This window comes from Chiloscyllium plagiosum, unplaced genomic scaffold (genome assembly GCF_037043375.1).
Source record: "Chiloscyllium plagiosum isolate Xiang-an unplaced genomic scaffold, Cpla_swu_hap1 HiC_scaffold_1, whole genome shotgun sequence".
In the NCBI taxonomy this organism is placed as follows: domain Eukaryota; kingdom Metazoa; phylum Chordata; class Chondrichthyes; order Orectolobiformes; family Hemiscylliidae; genus Chiloscyllium; species Chiloscyllium plagiosum.
In genome coordinates this window covers 87,124,851-87,145,831 of record NW_028270139.1, presented here as the reverse complement: position 1 = coordinate 87,145,831, position 20,981 = coordinate 87,124,851, and the positions used below count along the sequence as shown (strand labels likewise).

General features: G+C 40.9%; 1 protein-coding gene across 2 annotated transcripts in view; it reads left to right on the top strand.

Annotated features, from left to right (window-relative positions):
- Nucleotides 1-20,981, top strand: part of cwc27 (CWC27 spliceosome associated cyclophilin) — a 281,202-nt gene that overhangs the window by 224,490 nt on the left and 35,731 nt on the right. For both annotated transcript variants that reach the window (XM_087988677.1, XM_043689542.2), the window contains one exon: nt 5,080-5,183. In XM_087988677.1, the coding sequence (XP_087844803.1) occupies nt 5,080-5,183 (104 nt within the window). The remainder of the gene's footprint in view (nt 1-5,079; nt 5,184-20,981) is intronic.

The window sequence follows — 20,981 nt, the reverse complement described above, 5'->3', positions numbered from 1 at the left end:
ACCCATTGTCTATTAATAGTCTATTGACAGTGGAGAGCTATGGAGAGAAGACCTATGACAACAGGGAGCACAGAACTCTGTGGCAGCCGCAGTTGCCTCAGAGCCTGTGACTGCAGTACTTCAGCTCATAACCCCAATTGCTGGTCCATTTCAGAGAGTGTTTAACTGTCAAGCATACCACTAAAGATCTGGGGTAACATTTAGACCAGACCGCGTGAGCATCAGATTTTCCTTCCCCAAAGGCCATTGATGAACCATATGGATTTCACAAGAATGGACAATAGTGTCATGATTACCGTGGACCAGATTTTAATACTAGATATATTAACTTAATTCAAATTTCACCATCTGCCATGGTGAGCATTAGTCTACATCTCTGGATTTTTCATGCAGTAACAGTACCACTACACCACCACCTCCCTTGCATATTTCTGTTATGAAATATCTTTCAACAGTTCCTGTAGCTAAAACTCAGGACTGATGTTTCCATTTGTCTACATAACAAATAATATTAACATGTCCCCTCAAGCAACATGTTGTCATTGTCAAAACATCCAGAGAATGCTTCATCCGTACATATTCGGTAATGAATAAAGAGGTTAACAGAAAGGTAACAGGGCCAGACAGTGGTAACAAGCAAATAGACCTCTTTTAATAATCACACTCATTTCTAAAAAGAGTTTCAGAGAATTTTCATTTTTGTACGAGACACTATTGGCTAACAAAGTTTCTGAAGGATGGGAAATAAGTATTCTATTTGAGGAGAACCTTCTCAAGATCTTAGCAGTACTTATACACTTAATGGTAAGGTCCTAGGGAGTGTTGCTGAACAAAGAGACCTTGGAGTGCAGGTTCATAGCTCCTTGGAAGTGGAGTCGCAGGTCGATAGGATAGTGAAGAAGGCATTTGGTCTGCTTTCCTTTATTGGTCAGAGTATTGAGTACAGGAATTGGGAGGTCATGTTGCAGCTGTACAGGACATTGGTTAGGCCACTGTTGGAACATTGCACGCACTTGAAAGAGTTGTGAAACTTGAAAGGGTTCAGAAAAGATTTACAAAGATGTTGTCAGGGTGGAGGAATTGACCTGTAGGGAGAGGTGGAATAGGCTGGTGCTGTTTTCCCTGGAGCATCAGAGACTGAGGGGTGACCTTATAGAGGTTTATAAAATCATGAGGGGCATGGATAGGATAAATAGATAAGGTCTTTTCCAGAACTAGAGAGCATAGGTTTTGGGTGAGAGGGGAAAGATATAAAAGAGACCTCAGGGCAACTTTTCATGTGGAGAGTGGTGTGTTTGTGGAATGAGCTGCCAGAGGAAGTGGTGGAGGCTAGTACAATTGCAACATTTAAAAGGCATTTGGATGGGTATATGAACAGGAAGTTTGGAAGGACATGGGCCGGGTGCTGGCAGGTGGGACTAGATTGGGTTGGGATAACTGGTTGGCATGGACGGGTTGGACCGAAGGGGCTGTTTCCATGCTGTACAGCTCTATGACTCTATTAATCCTTTTGTCAGAGTTTTTTAGGGCAAAAAGATGATGCTATTTTATGGTTCTGTAGATTGTGAAGGAGCAAAGATGGCCTTTATTGAGTGCTATGCTCTTCCTGTCGGATGTGGGAGTTTACATGTTATTGATGATTATATCTGCAGTAAGTGCATTTGATTGCGAAACCTATCGGATCACATGGATCGGTTTGAGCGACAGTTAGTAGCAATGAGGAATTTACAAGAGCCTAGGGAATGTGATGGATGGCAGTAAGGAAGGGAAAAAAAACTGTAGATACAGTCAGGTGGATGGGTGAAGTCCAGGAAAGGTAGGAGGGATAGGCGGGTACTGCTGCAGTCTTCTGCGGCTATCCCCATTTTAAACAAGTATGCTGTTTTGGAAAATGTAGGGGGTGATGGATTCTAAGGGGAATGTAGCATGAAAAGCCAAGTTTCTGGTATCAAGACAGACTCTAATGCAATGATGGGTATATTGGGATCCAAGCAATCGATTGTGTTAGGGGACTCTCTCTTCAGAGGCAGGCATTTCTGCAGCCAGCAATGAAAAATCAGAATGGTGTGTTACCTTCCTGGTGCCAGGATCAAGGCTGTCTCAGAGAGGGTGTGGAATGTTCTCAAAGGGGAGAGGGACCTGGTAACTTTATGTTCCAGGATACAAATGCTACAAGAAGGACAGAAGGGGAGGCAAGAGAGGTGGGGGAGTGGCATTTTTGATAAGGGATAGTATCACTGCTGTACTTGGAGATGATATTCCTGGGAATACATCTAGGGAAGTTATTTGGGTGAAACTGAGAAATGAGAAAAGGATGATTACCTTATTGGGATTGCATTGTAGACTGCCTAATAGTCAGTGGGAAACTGAGAAGCAAATTTGTAAGGTGATTTCAGTTATCTGTAAATAAAAATAGGGTGTTTACAATAGGGAGTTTTAACTTTCCAAACATAGACTGGGACTACTGTAGTGTGAAGGGTTCAGGTGGAGAGGTATTTGTTAAGTGTATGCAAGAAAACTTTCTGATTCAGTACTATATGTGGATGTTCCTACTAAAGAAGGTTCTAAACTTGACCTACTCTTGGGAAATAAGGCAGAGCAGGTGACTGAGGTGTCAGTGGGAGAACATTTTTGTGCAAGTAACCATAATTCTATTAGTTTTAAAATAGTAATGGAAAAGGATAGACCGAATCTAAAAGTTGAAGTTTTGAATTGGAGGAAGGCTAATTTTGATAGTATTAGGCAAGAATTTAAAAAGCTGATTGGGGGAAGATGTTTGCAGGTAAAGGGATGGCGGCTAGAGAAATTGAGGTTCTGGTTAAGAAAAAGAAGGAAGCATATGTCACGTATTGACAGGAGAGATCAAGTGAATCCTTAGAAGAGGAGGGCAAAAAGGGGACATGAGATAACGTTGGCAAATAGGGTTAAGGAGAATCCAAAGGTTTTTTTATAAATACATTAAGGACAAAAGGATAACCAGGGAGAGAAAAGGGCCCCTCAAAGATCAGCAAGGCAGCCTATCAGATGGCGGGGGGGTTACTAAATGAGTACTTTACATCAATGTTTATTGTGGAGAAAGACATGGAAGATACAGAACGTGGGGAAATGGATAGTGACATTTTGAACAATGTACAAATTACAGAGGAAGTGGTGCTGGATGTCTTGAAATGCATAAAAGTGGATAAATCCCCAGGACCTGATCAGGTCTACCCCTGAACTCTGTGGAAAGCTGGGAAGTGTTTGCTGGGTCCTTTGCTGAGACAGTTGTATCATCGATAGTCATAGGTGTGGTGCCAGAAGACTGGAGGTTGGCTAACGTGGTGCCACTATTTAAGAAAGGTGGTAAGGAAAAGCCAGGGAACAATGGACCAGTGAGCCTGGCATCGTTGGTGGGCAAGTTGTTGGAGGGGATCCTGAGGGACAGGATTTACATGTATTTGGAGAGGCAAGGACTGATTAGGGATAGTCAGCTTGGCTTTGTGCATGGAAAATCATGTCTCATGAACTTGATTGAATATTTTGAAGAAGTAATAAAGAGGATTGATGAGGGCAGAGGGGTGGACGTGATCTATATGGACTTCAGTAAGGCATTTGAAAAGGTTCCTCATGGGAGACTGGTGAGCAAGGTTAGATCTCATGGAATACAGGGAGAACTAGCCATTTGGATACAGAACTGGCTTGAAAGTAGAAGACAGAGGGTGGTAGTGAAGGATTGCTTTTCAGACTGGAGTCCTGTGACCAGCAGGGCGCCACAAGGATCAGTGCTGGCTTACTACTTTTCGTCATTTATATAAATGATGCAGATGTGACCATAGGAGGTATAGTCAGTAAGTTTGCAGATGACATCAAAATTGGAGGTGTAGTTGGCAGCGAAGAAGGTTACCTCAGACTACAATTAGATCTTGATCAGATTGGCTGAGGAGTGGCAGATGGAGTTTAATTTAGATAAACATGAGATAAACATTTGGAAAAGCAAATCAGAATAAGACTTAATGGTAAGATCCAAGAGAGTGTTGCTGAACAAAGAGACCTTGGAGTATAGGTTCATAATTCCTTGAAAATAGAGTTGCAGGTAGATAGGATAGTGAAGAAGGGATTTGGTATGCTTTCCTTTCTTGGTCAGAGCATTGTGTAAAAGTGTTGGGAGGTCATGTTGTGGCTGTACAGGATGTTGGTTAGGCCACTGTTGGAATATTGCGTGCAGTTCTGGTCTCCTTCCTATTGAAAGGATGTTGTGAAACTTGAAAGGGTTTAGAAAAGATGTATAAGGATGTTGCCAGGGTTGAAGGATTTGAACTGTCGGCAGAGGCTGAATAGACTGGGGCTGTTTTCCCTGAAGCTTTGAAAGCTGAGGGGTGACCTCATAGAGGTTTATAAAATCCTGAGGGGTATGGATAGGATAAACAGACAAGGCAGAAGTGGGTACTGCAGATGCTGGAGATTAGAGTCAAGATTAGAGTGGTGCTGGTGTCGGGCAGTATCCGAGGAGCAGGAAAATTGCCGTTTTGGGCAAAAGCCCTTTATCCTGATGAAGGGCTTTTGCTTGAAAAGTCAATTTTCCTGCTAAACAGATAAGGTTTTTTTCCCTGGGGTGGAGGAGTCCAAACCTAGAGGACATAGGTTCACGGTGAAAGGGGCAAGATATAAAAGGGACCTAAGGGACAACTTTTTCACGCAGCGGGTGGTGCGTGTATGGAATGAGCTGCCAGAGGAAGTGGTGAAGCTGGTACAATTACAACATTTAAAAGGCGTCTGGATGGGTATATGAATAGGAAGGGTTTAGAGAGATATGGCCAGGTGCTGAAAAATCGATTTGGTTAGGTTGGCATATCTGGTTGGCATGGATGGGTTGGTTCTAAGGGTCTGTTTCCATGCTGTACATCTCTATGACTCTAAGACAAAGAAGCCACAAACATTGAACAGATTGGGATGACATCGAATGTAAACAGGTAGCTTGCAAGAAATACCTATTTTGTACAGAATGTCTTAAATTATCAAAGGTATATTATATCTCTGATCCAAGTTCTGAAGACAGTCTCAATTTCTTGTTAACTATTTATGAATGGTTTCTGTTGACAGACTTTGGCATTACTTGATCGATTCAAATTAAAGCTGACAAAGGCCATCTCGGAAACTCCAGAGGTGGAACCAGTTCAACCAGAAGGGGAAGATGATCAAGGCTGGTGAGTGCAATTAACAATATGTTTATGTTCAATTCACTCATTTACGAATTAGCCTGTGATTTGAATTTTAAGTTCAAGGTAACTATTGATGATCCATCTTTAAATAAAAATTAAATTATTAAGTGTTTGGTACAATATTTTTGAAAATTATACCTTAAGACAGAAACGTAAGTGTCCCAGAAATTCATTATTATCTATTTGTTAGATGTTTTGGGCCCATTTTATGCAATCAGTCGAGAATAATACTGAACCTGGTGTTAACAAACATTTTGCCCAATACTCTGGATTTTCCAGCTGATGTAAAAATCTCTTTAATAAATAGAAGACTACCCAGACAGTTAGGGAAGAAGCTTAAAAATGTGTTGCTGGAAAAGCGCAGCAGGTCAGGCAGCATCAAAGGAACAGGAGAATCGATGTTTCGGGCATAAGCCCTTCTTCAGGAATGAGGAGGATGTGCCAAGCAGGCTAAGATAAAAGGTAGTGAGGATGGACTTGAGGGAGGGGTGTTGGGAATACGATAGGTAGAAGGAGGTTAAGGTGAGGGTGAAAGGCCGGAGAGGGGGTGGGGCCGGAGAGGTCGGGAAGAAGATTGCAGGTCAAGAGGTGGTGCTGAGTCTGAGGGTTGGGACTGAGAAAAGGTGGGGGGAGGGGAAATGAGAAAGCTAGAGAAATCTGCATTCATCCCTTGTGGTTGGAGGGTTCACTTTCTCCTAGTTAGGGAAGGAAGGCTAATTAAATGCCCACCCTGAGTAAATTCATTACTGTCTTTCACCCTGATCTGGTAACAACTAATTTCTGCAAACAACTAATTTAGCCATTCCTCCTTAGATCTGACTGAACTACATAAAACACTAACAACTTCAGCTCTTGTCTGAAAAAATAGTTTAGTATTACAAGATCATCCTAATCCTGAAATTATATGTTTTTTTGGCTAACTGTCCTATACTTCTGTATGCTCCCACCAAACTCATCGTGTCCATTAGAATCACTTCCCGCTCTACTCCCATGAAATTGAACCAACCCGTGCTTCCCTTTCTGACCCCATATTAGCTGATATATTTAATGGTTCTCTTTCTGTCTTCAAGTACCCCTCTCCTTTAAATCTGCAATAATTACCCTCTCTTCAGAAAAAAAACCCTTGACCCGTCCTTGCAAGCCATTTCCCATCTCCCATCTCCAACTTCACTTTTCTCTCTAGAATCTTTGATCGTGCTATCACTTCACAATTTCATGCCCATCTTTTGAACTCAATATTTTGAATCCATCCAATCAACTTTTCACCCCTTCCACAGTACCAAGGTGATGCTTATCAAAGTCACAAATAATAACCTGTGTGAATATGGCAAAGATAAATTATTCAATACAAAACCTGAAAGAACTTTGGATGCTGTAAATAAAAACAGAAGTTGCTGGAAAAGCTCAGTAGGTCTGGCAGCATCTGTGCAGAAAAATCAGTTAGTGTTTCCAGTTGGATGACCCTTTCTCAGAACATGCACAAGTCAGCACAGGAATTCTGAAGTTGCGGTATGTCAGTGCGTTTAGTGCTGTTTCACATATTGTAATGTGGCTCAACATCTCCCCAACCTAATACTTGCAGTCAGTCAAATTAGCAAGATTTCTAACTTTTCTGTTTCTACATTGCCATTTAAAACCCCATAAAATTGTTTTTTAGTGCAATAAAATCTGTTGAATAACAGAACTGAGAAAAAATTTACAATTATAATCATGGATAGTGTGAAATGGTTAATTGGTATATGTGTTAAACCAAGTTTTTTTTTAACAAAGGTATTTTGTTTTTATCTTCACTCCATGCATCTGCCCCAAGGTATAGATGGAGTCAGTGGATCGAAGGTTGACTTGTGTGATGGTCTGGGCTATATTCACAGTTTCCTGCAGTTTCTTAGGTTTCTAGGCAGAGCAGCTGCATTATCAAACCATGGTGCATCTGTAAAAGTTGTAGGATCCTTATGGATATTCCGAATTTCCTTAGCCTTCTGAGGAAGAAGAAATGTTGTTGTTTCTTCTTGGCTGTTGCATTAATGTGGGTAGTCCAGGTCTTTTTGTTAGTGATCATCGCTCCTGGGACCTTGACACTGTCTACCGTCTCCACCTCAGCTCCATTGATAAGGAAGTGTGCTCCTTGCTTCTTGAAGTTGATGCTCAGTTCTTAACAAAATTAGAAGTTGCTGGAAAAACTCAGCAGGTCTGCCAGAATCTGTGAAGACAAGTCAAGCTTAACATTTCAGGTTTGGCAACCCTTCCTCAACTGATGGTAGCTAGGAAAACGTTGGTTTATATGCAAAAAATAGGGTGGGGGTGTGGTAAGGAGGAAGCAATGGGTAGGGAGAGAGTGCAAAGAGAAAAGAACAGTTAGATAGACAAAGGAGGCGATAATGATCTAGGAGGGTGAATAGCTGCTAATGGAGACTGTTAGTGGCTAACAGTAAGTAGTGTGTAATGGAAGACTATATGATAACAAGGTGTGTGTAGTAGGGGGCTAAGACATGGGGAAGTTCAGGCCCTAAAATTATTGGACTTGATATTGAGTCTGGAGGGCTGCAGAGTCCCCAAGCAGAAAATGAGGTGTTGTTCTTCCAGCTTGCACTGAGCTTTGCTGGAGCACTGCAGCAAGCCTGAGACAGAGATGTTGGCCAAGGAACACGGTGGTATGAAAAAGTGGCAGGTAACTGGAAGCTCAGAGTCATTTTTTTGTGGGCAAAATGTAGATGTTCTTCGAAGCAGTCACCCAGGCTACACTTCATTTCCCCAATGTGGAGGAGACTACACATTGAGCAACGAATCCATTAGACTAGATTATGAGAAGTGCAGGTAAAGCGCTGCTTCACCTGGAAGGTATGTTTGGGCCCTTGAATACTGAGGAAGGAGGTGGTAAATGGGCAGGTGTTACACCTTCGGCGGTTGCAGTCGAAGGTGCTTATGGGGGTGGGGTATTGGGAGTGAAGAAAGGCGCAGAGGGTGACCCAGAGGGAATGGTCCTTGCGAAAGGCAGACAAGGGAGGGGAGGGGAATATTTGTCTGGTGGTGACATCTTGACTTGTCTTCACATTGGTGGAAATGGTGGTTAATGATCTTCTGGATGTGGATGCCAGTGGGATGGTAGGTAAGCACAAAGCGAACCCAATCGTTGTTGTGGGAGAGAAGGAGGTGAGGGAATAAGTGTGGGAGATAAGTCCGACCGTGTTGAGGGCCCTGTCAACAATAGTATTGAGTAATTCTCAGTTGAAGAAGAAGGTGGACAATTTCGGAGGATCCCTTGTCAGCTGTTTAGTTTTGTTGAGATCAAGGGACAGATTGTTATCTTTGCACCACAATACCTGGCATTCTATCACTTTCCTGTGTTATGTCTCGTCATTGTTTGATATCCGACCTACGTCAGTGGTGTCGTTAGTGAACCTTTGGTTGGAGTTCAGATGAAACTAGGCCACACAATCGTGAGTGTACAGGGAGGAAAGTAGGGAGCTGAGTACACATCCTGATGGGGCCCCGGTGTTGAGGATTGTCATAGAGGAGGTGCTGTTGCCTATCTTCACTGATTGTGGTCTATGGGTCAGGAAATCGAGAATCCAGTTATTGAGTGCCAAACAGAGGCATAGAGCTTGGATTTTGGAGATTAGTTTGGTTGGGTTTATAGTGTTGAAGGCAGAGCTGTAGTCAATAAGTAGAAACCTGGCATAGGTATCCTTGTTATCCAAATGTTCCAGGGATGAATTTAGGGCTAGAGAAATTACATCTGCTGTGGACCTGTTGCACCAGTAGGCAAATTACAAGGGATCGAGGCAGACCGGGAGGCTAGATGTGAGCCATGACTAGCCTCTCGAAGTACTTCATAATTATGGAGGTTAGAGCCACTGGACAGTACTCATTGAGCCACGTTGCACGCAGTTTGTTTGTTCTTCTTGATTATAGCAAGGAGAGGTTAAATATGTCAGTGAATACTCCAGCCAGCTGATCCACACAGGATCTAAGCGTACGGTTGGGTCAGTCGCTTTCCACGGGTTCGCTCTCAAGAAGGCTGATCTGACATCTGCAGTGATGACTGAAGGGAAAGGTGTGTCCGGGTGGGTGACGCTATGTCATGTAGGCTTTGCTACAGATGGCAGATGGCTGTGTGATTAGTTTAGGTCCCTAACTTAGTGCGTTATTGCCTCTTGGCATCTCTAATGGCCTTGCTGAGGTCGTATCTGGATTCCTGTAAAGGTCCGGGTCGAATGACTTGAATGCTGCGTGCTTGGTCTTCGGTAAGCAAGGGATTTGCCTGTTCGTTTATGGTTTCCGTTTGGGGAACATACGAATTGCCTTCTTTTGCACACACTTACAAATGAAGTCCTTGACGGTACTGGCATACTCATCTAGGCTGGCCACTGAATTGAATATGGACCAGTCTACTATTCCAAGTAGTTTCGCAGAAGCTCTCCACTGCCTCAGACTAACGCTGTGTAACTTTCTGTACTGGGTCCTCACATTTCAATCCTGCTTGTAAGCTGGGAGGAGGAACGTAGCGTTATGATCTGAATTTCCAAACTACGGACAGGGTGTGGAGTGGTAGGCATCTTTGGTTGTGTAGCAATGGTCAAGGATGTTCGGCCGCTGGTGAGACAGGATAAGTGTTGATGGTATTTTGGTAGCACCCTCTTGAGTTGGCCTGGTTGAAGTCACCAGCTACAATAAGGCCTCAGATTCAATCTCAAGTGCATTTTAGCATTGTAAGTTTCATCTAAAATATTCATTATAGTGGACTGAGGATTCACAGCAGTATCATTCTCAGTGATGGTGAAGCCCTGCACATGAGTGCAAGAGTTGAGCTGAAATGTTTCAACCGAAACAGATTGGCTGATCTATTTCATCCTCTCCTGAGCTCATCACTATCACAGATGCAAATATGTAGCTAATTCAGTTTTGTTCACATGCTGTAAAGAAAAGGCTGAATGAATTGAAAACAGCAAAGTCTGTGGCCCCTGTAAACATTACTAATATAACACTGAAGACTTATGATCCTGAACTCACCACACTTCTAACCAAGCAGTTCTAGTCCAGCTACAAAGCTGATATGTATTATTGAAGTGAAACTACCTTAAACTACTTTTTGTCCAAAAATAGCAAATCCAATCCAAAATTGGCTAATCAATGTACTCCTATTCTTCACCGAAATGATGGAAGGTGTGGTCATTAGTGACCAATAAATTGCTCAGTGATGCTCTGTTTGGGTCTGCCAGGACCACTGGTCTCCAATCCTCTTAACAGAGTTGGTTTAAACATGGAAAAAAATAGCTAAATTTCAAAGATAAGGTGAGAGTGATTGGTCTTGATATCAATGTAACGTTTGGCCAAGAATGATAACAAAGAACCTGAGTAAAGTGAAGTCAGTGGAAATCAAGAAGAGAAATGTTCACTGCATGGATTCATACTTATTGCAAAGAAAGGTGTTTGCAGTTGTTAGAAACAATAATATCAGCACCAGAACATTGATCAAGGAACAATTGTCCTAGGCTCAACTGTCTTTAACTCCTTCACTCCTCCTTTGATCAGAAGGTCATAAATAGGGATGTTTGCTGAAGATTGCAGCATTCAATTCGATTCACAACTCGTCAGACAATGAAGCAGACCATGAAGAAGGCATTTTGTACTCTTGCCTTCATTGCTCAGACCTTTTGAGAATATGAGTTGGCATGTCATGTTGAGGTTGTGCAGGATGATGCTGAGGTCTCTTCTGGAGTACTGTGTGCAGTTCTCATCATTCTGTTATAGGAAAGACATTATTAATGAAAGTGGTTTCAGAAAAGATTTATCGGGATGTTACTGGAAATTAAGAGTTTGAGTTATAAAAATAGGCTGGGTAGGTTGAGACCTTTTCTCTGGAGCCTAGGAGGTTGAATGGTGACCTTTATAGAGGTTTAGTAGATCATGAGGAGCGTAGATAAGGTGAATAGCAAGAGTCTTTTCCTTAGGTGAGGAATTTTGAAACTAAGGGGCATATTTTTAAGGTGAGAGGAGAAAGATTTAAAAAGGACATACAGACAACATCATTTGCAGGATGATTCGTATTTGGAATGACCTGCCAAAGGAAACGATTGATGCAGATAAGATACAACATTTAAGAGGCATTTGGATAACTACCTGAATAGAAAAGATTTGGATAGATATGGGACAAATGCAGTCAAATGAGACCAGTTTAGTTTGGGAACATGATTGGCATGGGTTAGTTGGACCGAAGGGTCTGTTTCCATGCGGTATGACTCTATGACTGCATTCAGCAAAACTTGGATAACATTCAGATTTAGGTTGGGAAGTAATTTAGTAACATTCACATCACAAAATACCAAACCACTTCCACCCTCAAAAAGTCTAATTACCTCCTTTATGTACAACAGCAGCACCATCTGTGAAACCCTCTCCTGTCAACATCTTGGTTACCAATGACCAGATGCTTAACTAGACAGGGTTAAGTATTCTACGTCGATGACACATCTCTGATTTTCAAAGCCTGTCTGCCATCAACAAGCCACAAATCAGGTCAGATGTTGATGAAATACTTCCCACTTGACTGGATGACAATAGCTATAGCAACACCCAGAAGCTCAAACCACTCCAGACAAATCAGCCCACTTAATGGGCACCTCTTTTTTTCCAACTAAATAATCTTCTCTACACTACCATGATGCTGCAGCTACTGTGTTTACTATCTACCAGGCATTGCAAAAAGTAACCAAGGCTTCTTCAATGGCAACTTTCAAAGAGGATTAAAACACCCAACATCTAGAAGAACAAGTGAAGCAGACACATGGAACTTTACTCGCAAGATCCCCCCCAAAACGCACATCATTTTGGCTTTGAATGAACCCATGTTACAGTATGAAAATCCTGGAATTCTTTTCATAACAGCGATGTAACTGTACCTATACCACAAGGATTGCAGCAGTTCAAGAAGATGATTGACCATTACAGTGGTACTATCACTGGACTGTTAATCCAGAGACCCAGGTAATGTTCTGGGGACCTGGGTTCAAATCCCGCTGCAGCAGATGGTGGAATTTGAATTTTAAAGAAATCTGGAATTAAGAATCTAATGATGACCATGATATCAATTGTCAATTGTTGGAAAACACATCTGGTTCACTAATGTCGTTTATCTGGTCTGGCCTACATGTGACTCCAGACATGCAGCAATGTGGTTGACTGTTAACTGCCCTCTGAACAATTAGGGATAGGCAATAAAGGCCAGCGACACCATGGCCAATGAATGAATAAAAAAACCTTTCTCGAGATCTATTAATCTATGAGCCAGCAATGCTCGTAACTCTCAAACAAATAAAAGTTGCATAAAAAATTTGAGAATGGTACAAAGGTTGAGAGTTTCAGTGATGTGTGTAGATGAAAAAAAACTGGATTACTTTTCCCTAAATCAGTTGAGCAAGATTTCATAAAGGTGTTCAAAAGTTGAAAGGGGTTTGATAGAGTGGTGAAGAAGAAACTGTTTTCGCTGGCCGAGGCTTGATAGGTAGTACAAGGATTTCAGGTCATTGTCAAAAGCAACAGAGTGAGATGAAAAATGCGTTTTTGTCATGAATTAGGATCTGGAAAGCACCATCTGAAAGATTGGAGGAAGCATATTTAAATATAGACTTCAAAAGGTGAATCTCTACTCCATTTGATCAGTTAATGCTGTATTTCACGTAAATGACTACTGAAATTGCTAAAAATCACAATTCCTGATGAAGGGCTTTTGCCCGAAACATCGATTTTCCTGCTCCTCTGATGCTGCCTGTCCTGCTGTGCTTTTCCAGCACCATTCCGATTTCCAGCATCTGCAGTCCTCACTTTTGCATAACACCAGGTTATACTCCAACACGTTTAATTGGAAGCACTAGCTTTCTGAGCGCTGCTCCTTCATCAGGTGATTGGAGCAACGTTCCAAAAGCTAGTGCTTCCAATTAAACCTGTTGGACTATAACCTGGTGTTGTGTGATTTTTAACTTTGAACACCCCAGTCTAACACCGCCATCTCCAAATCATTACTAAAATTGTAATAAAATAAACACATCTATTACTGCTGTTTTGTTTGCATCTGAATGTGCGAAGGCTAAAAACGAAATTTGCTTTTGCTTTTGTTATGATGTAGACTGGGACAGAGTAAGATATTCAGATTTCTACTGTACTTCTGGCTTGAAATTTAAATGATTAAGCATCAGATTGTGCATTCTATGTTCGAACCAGCAGGAAGCAATCTTGTCCTGTTAACTAGAACTGTATTGTTGTCTTAATGTAAATACATGTTTTGGACTCAGCGTAAAGTTAACAAGGACTTCTCGCACCAGAAGTTTCTATCAAGTCGCAATTGTGTTAGCACATGAATATGCGATTAATGCTTGGAATTTGTTCTTCATTTACCTCTTGCAAACCTCGCTTTCCCTTCCACTCCCTAGCTCCACTGAAAAGTATATACTGTGACATGAGCATCAATTATGTTTTCTAGAGCAAATATAATTTCAGAAAGGTTAACAGTTGGAACTTAATTGGCATGTAATACACACAGATCTAGTTTTGTATATTTTAACATCATTATTATATTTTATACTTATGTTACACTGATGTTTGCACTGATGTTTATGGAAGTCCACTGGATATTTTGATTTTTTAATGTGTTCTCAGTATAAATAATAAGTAGCAATGAGTAGCCAGATTGAGACTGAAGTCCAGACAAACAGCTGTGTAGTCTGCCATACGTTTACATAGTGAATAATTTTGTCTGCTCTGACTATGCTTATACTGATTATTATATAGATTTTAGCATCAGATTTAGGTGCAAAATTTTGTTTTCCCTGTAAAGTAACAAAGTGCATGGTGGAGATCTTTATTATTTTGTTTAGTGCTTTCCTTTTGCTTCTACATTTTGATATTATTTACATTTTGTTGTTTGTGCTATAAATGAAAATGAATTAGCTGTCCTGTAATCAACTCCAATTCATATTGGTTAATAATTTGAATATTTATAATACAGTATCAGAAATAAAACTGTTGGTTTTCTTCAAAATTGGTCACAGTTTTAATACCTATTTACTCCCTTGTCTTCAAAAGTACTGCAAGTTTCTGGTGACATTACTTAAATTTTGAAATGTTTGTTTCAGTTTTCATTTAATGTCAGTCTGACATGTAATTTGGTTAGACATAAGGGAGCCAAGAAATTCACTGGAACTAGTGGCTTCTTCTGCATGGTCTTTTTACAATTAACTCATTCCCCCAGGAAACACTATTCTTCAGCACCAAAAATCAGTTACTTTTTTTTTGACCTTTGATCTTTCTCAGCATTGCATGAATACCTTGGAAACTATACATGGGGAGGTGTCCTCATTGTGAACTTGAACTTGAGGATATATCTCCCAAGAACTTCAATGGAGGAGGTGCAGAGACTGTGGACATATGGCATAAGTACATTTTATGCATTTTTTTCCCATATCTCTTGTGTCAATGTTATCACAGACACCAGGAGAGCTCTGTACCTTTTCATTCCTTTATATCCATAAATACTGTATGGTAGTCATTGCTGCCAACATTTTTCGTGGACTTAAACTGCAATAGGAAGGTAGTTGAATATAAATTAAATGTTATTGTTGGTTACTACACTGATGCTTGCCCAGTTTGCCAGCTATACTTTTCAAGATTTGGCTCACCCAGAATGCATTCTGTATTGTTCCTTTGGTGCTTCCTTCAAGTGATACTTTAATTGGAAGAGTTTGGATTCTCCAGTTGAGGGCTGTATAATTGGTGCATTGGGGGTATTCCTAGCTCTAAAGTTACATGAACTAATGGAGTTCAGTGTGACTGTTGCAAAATTTCAGAAGCTAATGTCATCCAACTGTAAAATGATATGATCCTCCAATGGTTCTACAGTACTGATAATGAAGTGGATTGGAATGCTGTCTGGTATATTTGACTCTGTGAGGACTATTGTGTTAGTTCATAGGTTGTACACCAGACAGGCAATGTACCTTTAAGACAGACAGACGATATCACAACTTGTGCTGGTCCAATATAAAGGTATCCAAATTGCCTCCAGTCAGGCTGTCAGTATTATGAGTCCGTGTAGGGTGTTCAGTCAGTTACAGATATGTAATGTACAGTAAATTCAGTGAGCACAATACTCAGAGTAGGTATGGCAGTGATATTATCGTAGCATAAGCGGTTATCATTATCAAACTTCAAGGTATCTGTCCTGACAAGAACCTGACCTTTGAGCTATATGTTACAAATGCTAACACAATAGGACTGCTCTCAGACTATATCATGCTGTCAGTGGTGTTTGACCCAAAAAACCATTTCATGATAACACATCATGATGTCAACAAGTGGACAATAAAAGCTAATGATAGCATAGTGGCAGCTATGGGTACTAATGGCTGAAAATATGACAGCAGCAGTGATAGTTGGAAGAGTTATTTTACAAATGATTATTTCTCACCATCCACCTGATTTCAGACGGAAGCCACAACTATAAATGAGAGTAGTATGCTGCAATTTGTACTGAAGCAAGAAAATTTCTGAATACTATCGCTCTTTTTCCAGCATAGAAAAGCCGTAGATGATCTAATTTAAAAGGTTAAAGAAGCTAAACGATAGTTTCAATCGAAGAAAATGATCCTAGACCAAAATGAAGAAACAAATACTGAGAAAATCATTCCCTTGTACTTAAAAAGATGTTTCTTGAGCTCAGTTGTTGGTCAATTACACCATGTTGCTTTTCAGGAGTGGCATTAAAACAAAAAAAACACAGCATGCCTAACGTCACCACTCTTTTTGCACAAATGACAGGTACAAATCTACTTTTAAAGCAGCAACAAGAATGAAACAAAGGAGCGAAGCACCACAAGATAAACATGACTGGAAAATAAATTATACTGTAATACAGATTTGTACACTGGCACTATGAACCATTCAGTAAGATAAAAGCAAATATCTCTGCATGGATTGAAACTCCATTAGCATTTGTCAGGACTTCAGTGGATTAGGGTTAAGATTCAGTCTTTGCATCATGGATCAGCAAGTAAAGACCATCATGTTCCTTATTGTTTTGGGAAATAAAGGATCAAGAAAAGTCTAATCTTCCATTATTTTAATGACATCAAAGATCCTGACAGAATTTTTCAGATTTTAGAAGGCTATGGAACTAATCATTCGCTTGACACCATTAAATCCTTCAAATAGACACCTGTAGACAAACCCAAAGAATATACCACTGATACTCTGCTAATCGCCAAATATCAGACAAATACCCATTCGCATGTTCGCTGATGACGCCAACATAGTCGGTCAAATCTCAGATGGTGATGAAACAGACTACTGATGGGAGATGGGTAAACCTGGTAAAATGGTACACTGAGAACAAACTAGCTCTCAATGCCAGCAAAACCAAAGAACTCATTATTGACGTTCGGCAGGATGGTACTCATGTCCCCCCCTACTCACACACTCATTAACAGCATAGAGATGGACTGTGTGGAGAGTGTCAAGCTGCTGGGAGTGGTCATCCACAATAAGCTTTCTTGGACTCTTCATGTGGATGCACTGGTTACAAAGGCCCAACAATGTCTCTCTTCTTCCTCAGGCAGCTGAGGAAATTTGGCATGACAGCGAATACACTTGCCAACTTTTATAGGTGCGCCATCCAAAGCATTCTGTCTGCATGTATCACTAGCTGGTAGGCAACTGTACCATTCAAGATCAGAAATGGTTAGAGAGAGTGGTGAACTCGGCCTGGACAATTACAAAGGTCAACCTCCCATGTATAGAATCCATCTACCAGGCCCGCTGTCAAGGAAAGGCCGCTAGCATTCTTAAAGATCCATTCCACTCTGGCAATTTTTTTCTCCAACCTCTACCATCGGGGAGAAGGTACAGAAGCCTGAACACACGCACCAGCCGATTTTGTAACAGTTTCTACCCTACTGTTGTTAGCATACCGAATGGACTCGCACTCTTAATATTAGCCTGTATCTGTGTTTGTGTTTTTGCTGCTGTTGACCTATTATTTACCATCTATGCTACTTGTTCGCAAGGTAAAGCTTTTCACTGTGTCTCAGTACAAATGACAATAAATTCAATTCAATCCAACATAAACCTAAAGCAATTGCAGCTAGTCCGCAACATCTTCAAGTGCTTGACTCTACAATTATTGCAACTGTCAACAGTTTCAGTAAAGTATCCAAACTTTGTATAATATGTGACTTGTCTCATTCAAGACAATATCCAGCATTTTGTGACATACGTAGACTGTGTTCTGCAAGAAGACCCAATTTCTCAGGGAAACCCGAAGTGCAATGCAGTACTCCACACCAGCATGTAAAAAAAAGTCAACTTATGAAATAATGTCCAGGACATTTCCAAAAGTTCCATCCATGGCATGCAAGAAAAAGGCACAAAGTTCAAGTAGTATGTGCAATGTCACAACTTACAGACCCCAGTCTGACAGTACATAAGGCTTGAGGATATAGGCTGTCGGACAAACCTTAGGGTTTGTGCTAATGATATTTCTCAAAATGAACTGATGGTATAAAGAGGTATGTCGATACCTGAAACCTTTTATGTTACCAGTACTGGTAGACCTTCTACCAATATGCATGGATCTAAGTATTATTATAATCCAGAAACACATCAGTTGCAACAAGATAGATTTTGGACAGTAGAATCAACTGTATCAATCAACCCCAACAATGGAGAGAACTTCTTTTACACAAGATTCCTCTGAGACATGGTGCAAGATTATATTGATATTTCCCCTGTCTAAAAACATAATTACATTCTGGTGACTGACTACTTCACTAAATTCCCTTTTGTGTGACAAGTCAAAGATAGAACTAGTGCAATGGCTGTAGATATACTAACTGTCATTTTCAGTGTGTTCTGTGTACTTCAATAAATTGTGTCCAACAGCAGTCATCAATAAATTAATGCATTGTTCTATTGCCTCTTCTCACTGCTGTCAGTTGAATAGTCTTGTAGAATGTTGTTCAGACAGTAAAAGATGCATGATAATGAAATATATAGTTACTTGCTAAGATTTTCAAATAGCTATACTAAATTGATGTCCTACTTGCAAGTGTACAGTTTACCCTAATCAGCAGCTCTCATGTTTGGAAAACAAATCCACATAATTAACTCAATCATCTCTCCATTCCTGAGGGTCCCAGCCTTATTCTTGATGAAGCGCTCCAGCCCAAAAGGTTGATTTTCCTGCTCCTCGGATGCTGCCTGACCTGCTGTGCTTTTCCAGCAACACACTCTCAACTCTGATCTCCAGCATCTGCAGACCTCACTGTCTCCTAACTTAGTAGTAACTTTGTTTTCTCCTAGGCTTCATGAGTTTTTTTTTCATCATATTTTACTAAACGCACTTCATTAACTACCTACCCCATGTCTGTAGCACCCATCTCGTCCATTTCTAACCCTGTTCTACCACTTGACATACCTGGAACAACTCCGTACTGCTGGAGTATTTCAGAAGAGACTGGCATCTCATGATGCCATCTTTAAAGGGTTGTCACACACCCAGACAAGCACTATTAGTCCAGACCTGGCTTGCAAAATTTCTGATAATTACCCCAGACATGGTAGACAAGTGAAAATTGGAACCTCACTCTGCGGGCAGGGACCTCGAAGTCATGTTGGACAGTGTAGTGCAGAGCTGGTGTATCCTCCAACCCTAAGACCAGTAGTAGTGGCCAGGCACGAGACCATGCCAACCTAGTCCAAGGTTTCCACCCAACTAAGTACAAACTCAACCAACTGAAGAAATGTGCAGCAATGTAAAATGAAGATCAGTGACTTCATACTCCCTCGGATACAGTCTCCTGCCAAGGCTCATGGACTATCACCTTTACTTTTTCATGGAACGTGTTCTCTCACTTGTTCTCATCCGCTCCGATGTCCAACACCATAACCCCTGTACCTCCTCTGTGTTACCTATTCACTGGCTCTAGATACTTCTCCGCCTGTACCATAACTAATAACTGTGCCTTCATTTCCCGTAATGTCTGTCTGTCTCTCTGTACAGGAGGAAAACAGGACAAGATAGAGAGTCAAGACTGCTGATGGACTGTCTGATATTCAGCTTCTCTACACATATGAGTAGAGCATCCTGACTCTGACTGCCCCGTAGAACTGACTGACTGTATCCAAACACCTTGACTGAACACAACTGACAAGCTAAATGGCATGGCAACACAGCAGTAGTATGGTCTTGTTATCATTGACTGAGGGGTAAGGCACAAGAAGACTAGGAAAACTAGGAATGCAATGAACATCCAGATAGAATTAATGTGAGTGAGTGCTAAGAGAACAGTCAAACAGCTCAAAGATGCAGCGCAGTCTAATCCATCAGTTGGGTACAAGTCCCTGAGTACACGGTGTCTCTGTTGCGGCACTATAATGTGGCTATTGTGGCCCAAGATGCAGCTTTGAAATGCAGAGCTTAAAGTAAGTGAGTTATCAATGTGCCTTTATGTTTTTGCTGGGGCATATGTCAGATTACAATGTAGGTGGACGTGGTGTGTGAGTAACTGATGACTCCATGAAGTGTACCAGTTTATCTCTGTGTTTATGGAGAAAATGAGGTCTGCAGATGCTGGAGATCAGAGCTGAAAATGTGTTGCTGGAAAAGCACAGCAGGTCAGGCAGCATCCAGGGAACAGGAGAATCGATGTTTCGGGCATAAGCCCTTCTTCAGGAATCTCTGTTTATACCTGGTGTCAAAATATGGAGGATCTCTGGATCAAGCAGTAAGCTGAAGCCATCAGGTACCCATTTTGACTTCTTTGTTAAGCATTGTCAACATCCATTTAGATTGTGCTTGGCGGAATGATAGAAAGCTGCATATTAATGATGTAGATCTGCAGTTAATATAGTTGCTGATTGTGGTTTTGTGAACTAATACTGAGGGATTTGGAGGTCATTGTCCATAGATGTCAAAAACCTAACATCTGAGTGCATTGAACATTGGAATGCTGATCTTTATTTCAAATGAATGGAATACAGAAATAAGCAAGGCTTGCTCAAACTATACAAGGCATGAGTCAAACTACACCTAGAATACTGAAGACAGTTTTGGTTCTTATTTAAGGAAAAATATACTGGCATTAGATGCAATCCAGACGTTCACAAGGTTGGTCTTGGGTATGGAGGGAGTTTCTTATGAGGAGAGGTTGAATAAGTTGTGACTGTACTCATTGGAATTTAGAAGAATGGGAAGAGATCTTATTAAAACATATAAGACTCTTAGGGGGTTTGACAGGTAGCAGGGTAGATGCTGAGAGGTTGTTTCCCTTGATGGGAGAATCTAGGACACGAATAAAGGGTCACACTTTTAAGACACAGATGAGGAAGAATTTCTCCTATCAAGAACAGTGCATCTGTGGAATTCTTCACTGTGGAATGCTGTCAAAGCTGTATCATAAAATATATTCAACGCTAAGAGACACAGATTTTTAATCAGTTAGGGAATCAAGAATCTCAGTGAGTTGCTCAGTGGGCTGAATGGCCAACCTCTGTTCCTGTGTCTGATGGTCTAATGGATCACAGGCACAGAAACAGACCACCGGTCAGGTTCAATTACCGCTGCAAATGCCATCAAACTCTTTAACACAGAATGCTGTCACAAAAGACTTCTGCCAACTTGAGAAAAATCAAGGAACAAATGAGTTCCCACTCTTAAACAACTTCTTGTGACACATTATGCAACCTCATTTTAAAAGATAAATATTAACATTTAGTAATTACCAAAGGGCTCTTTCT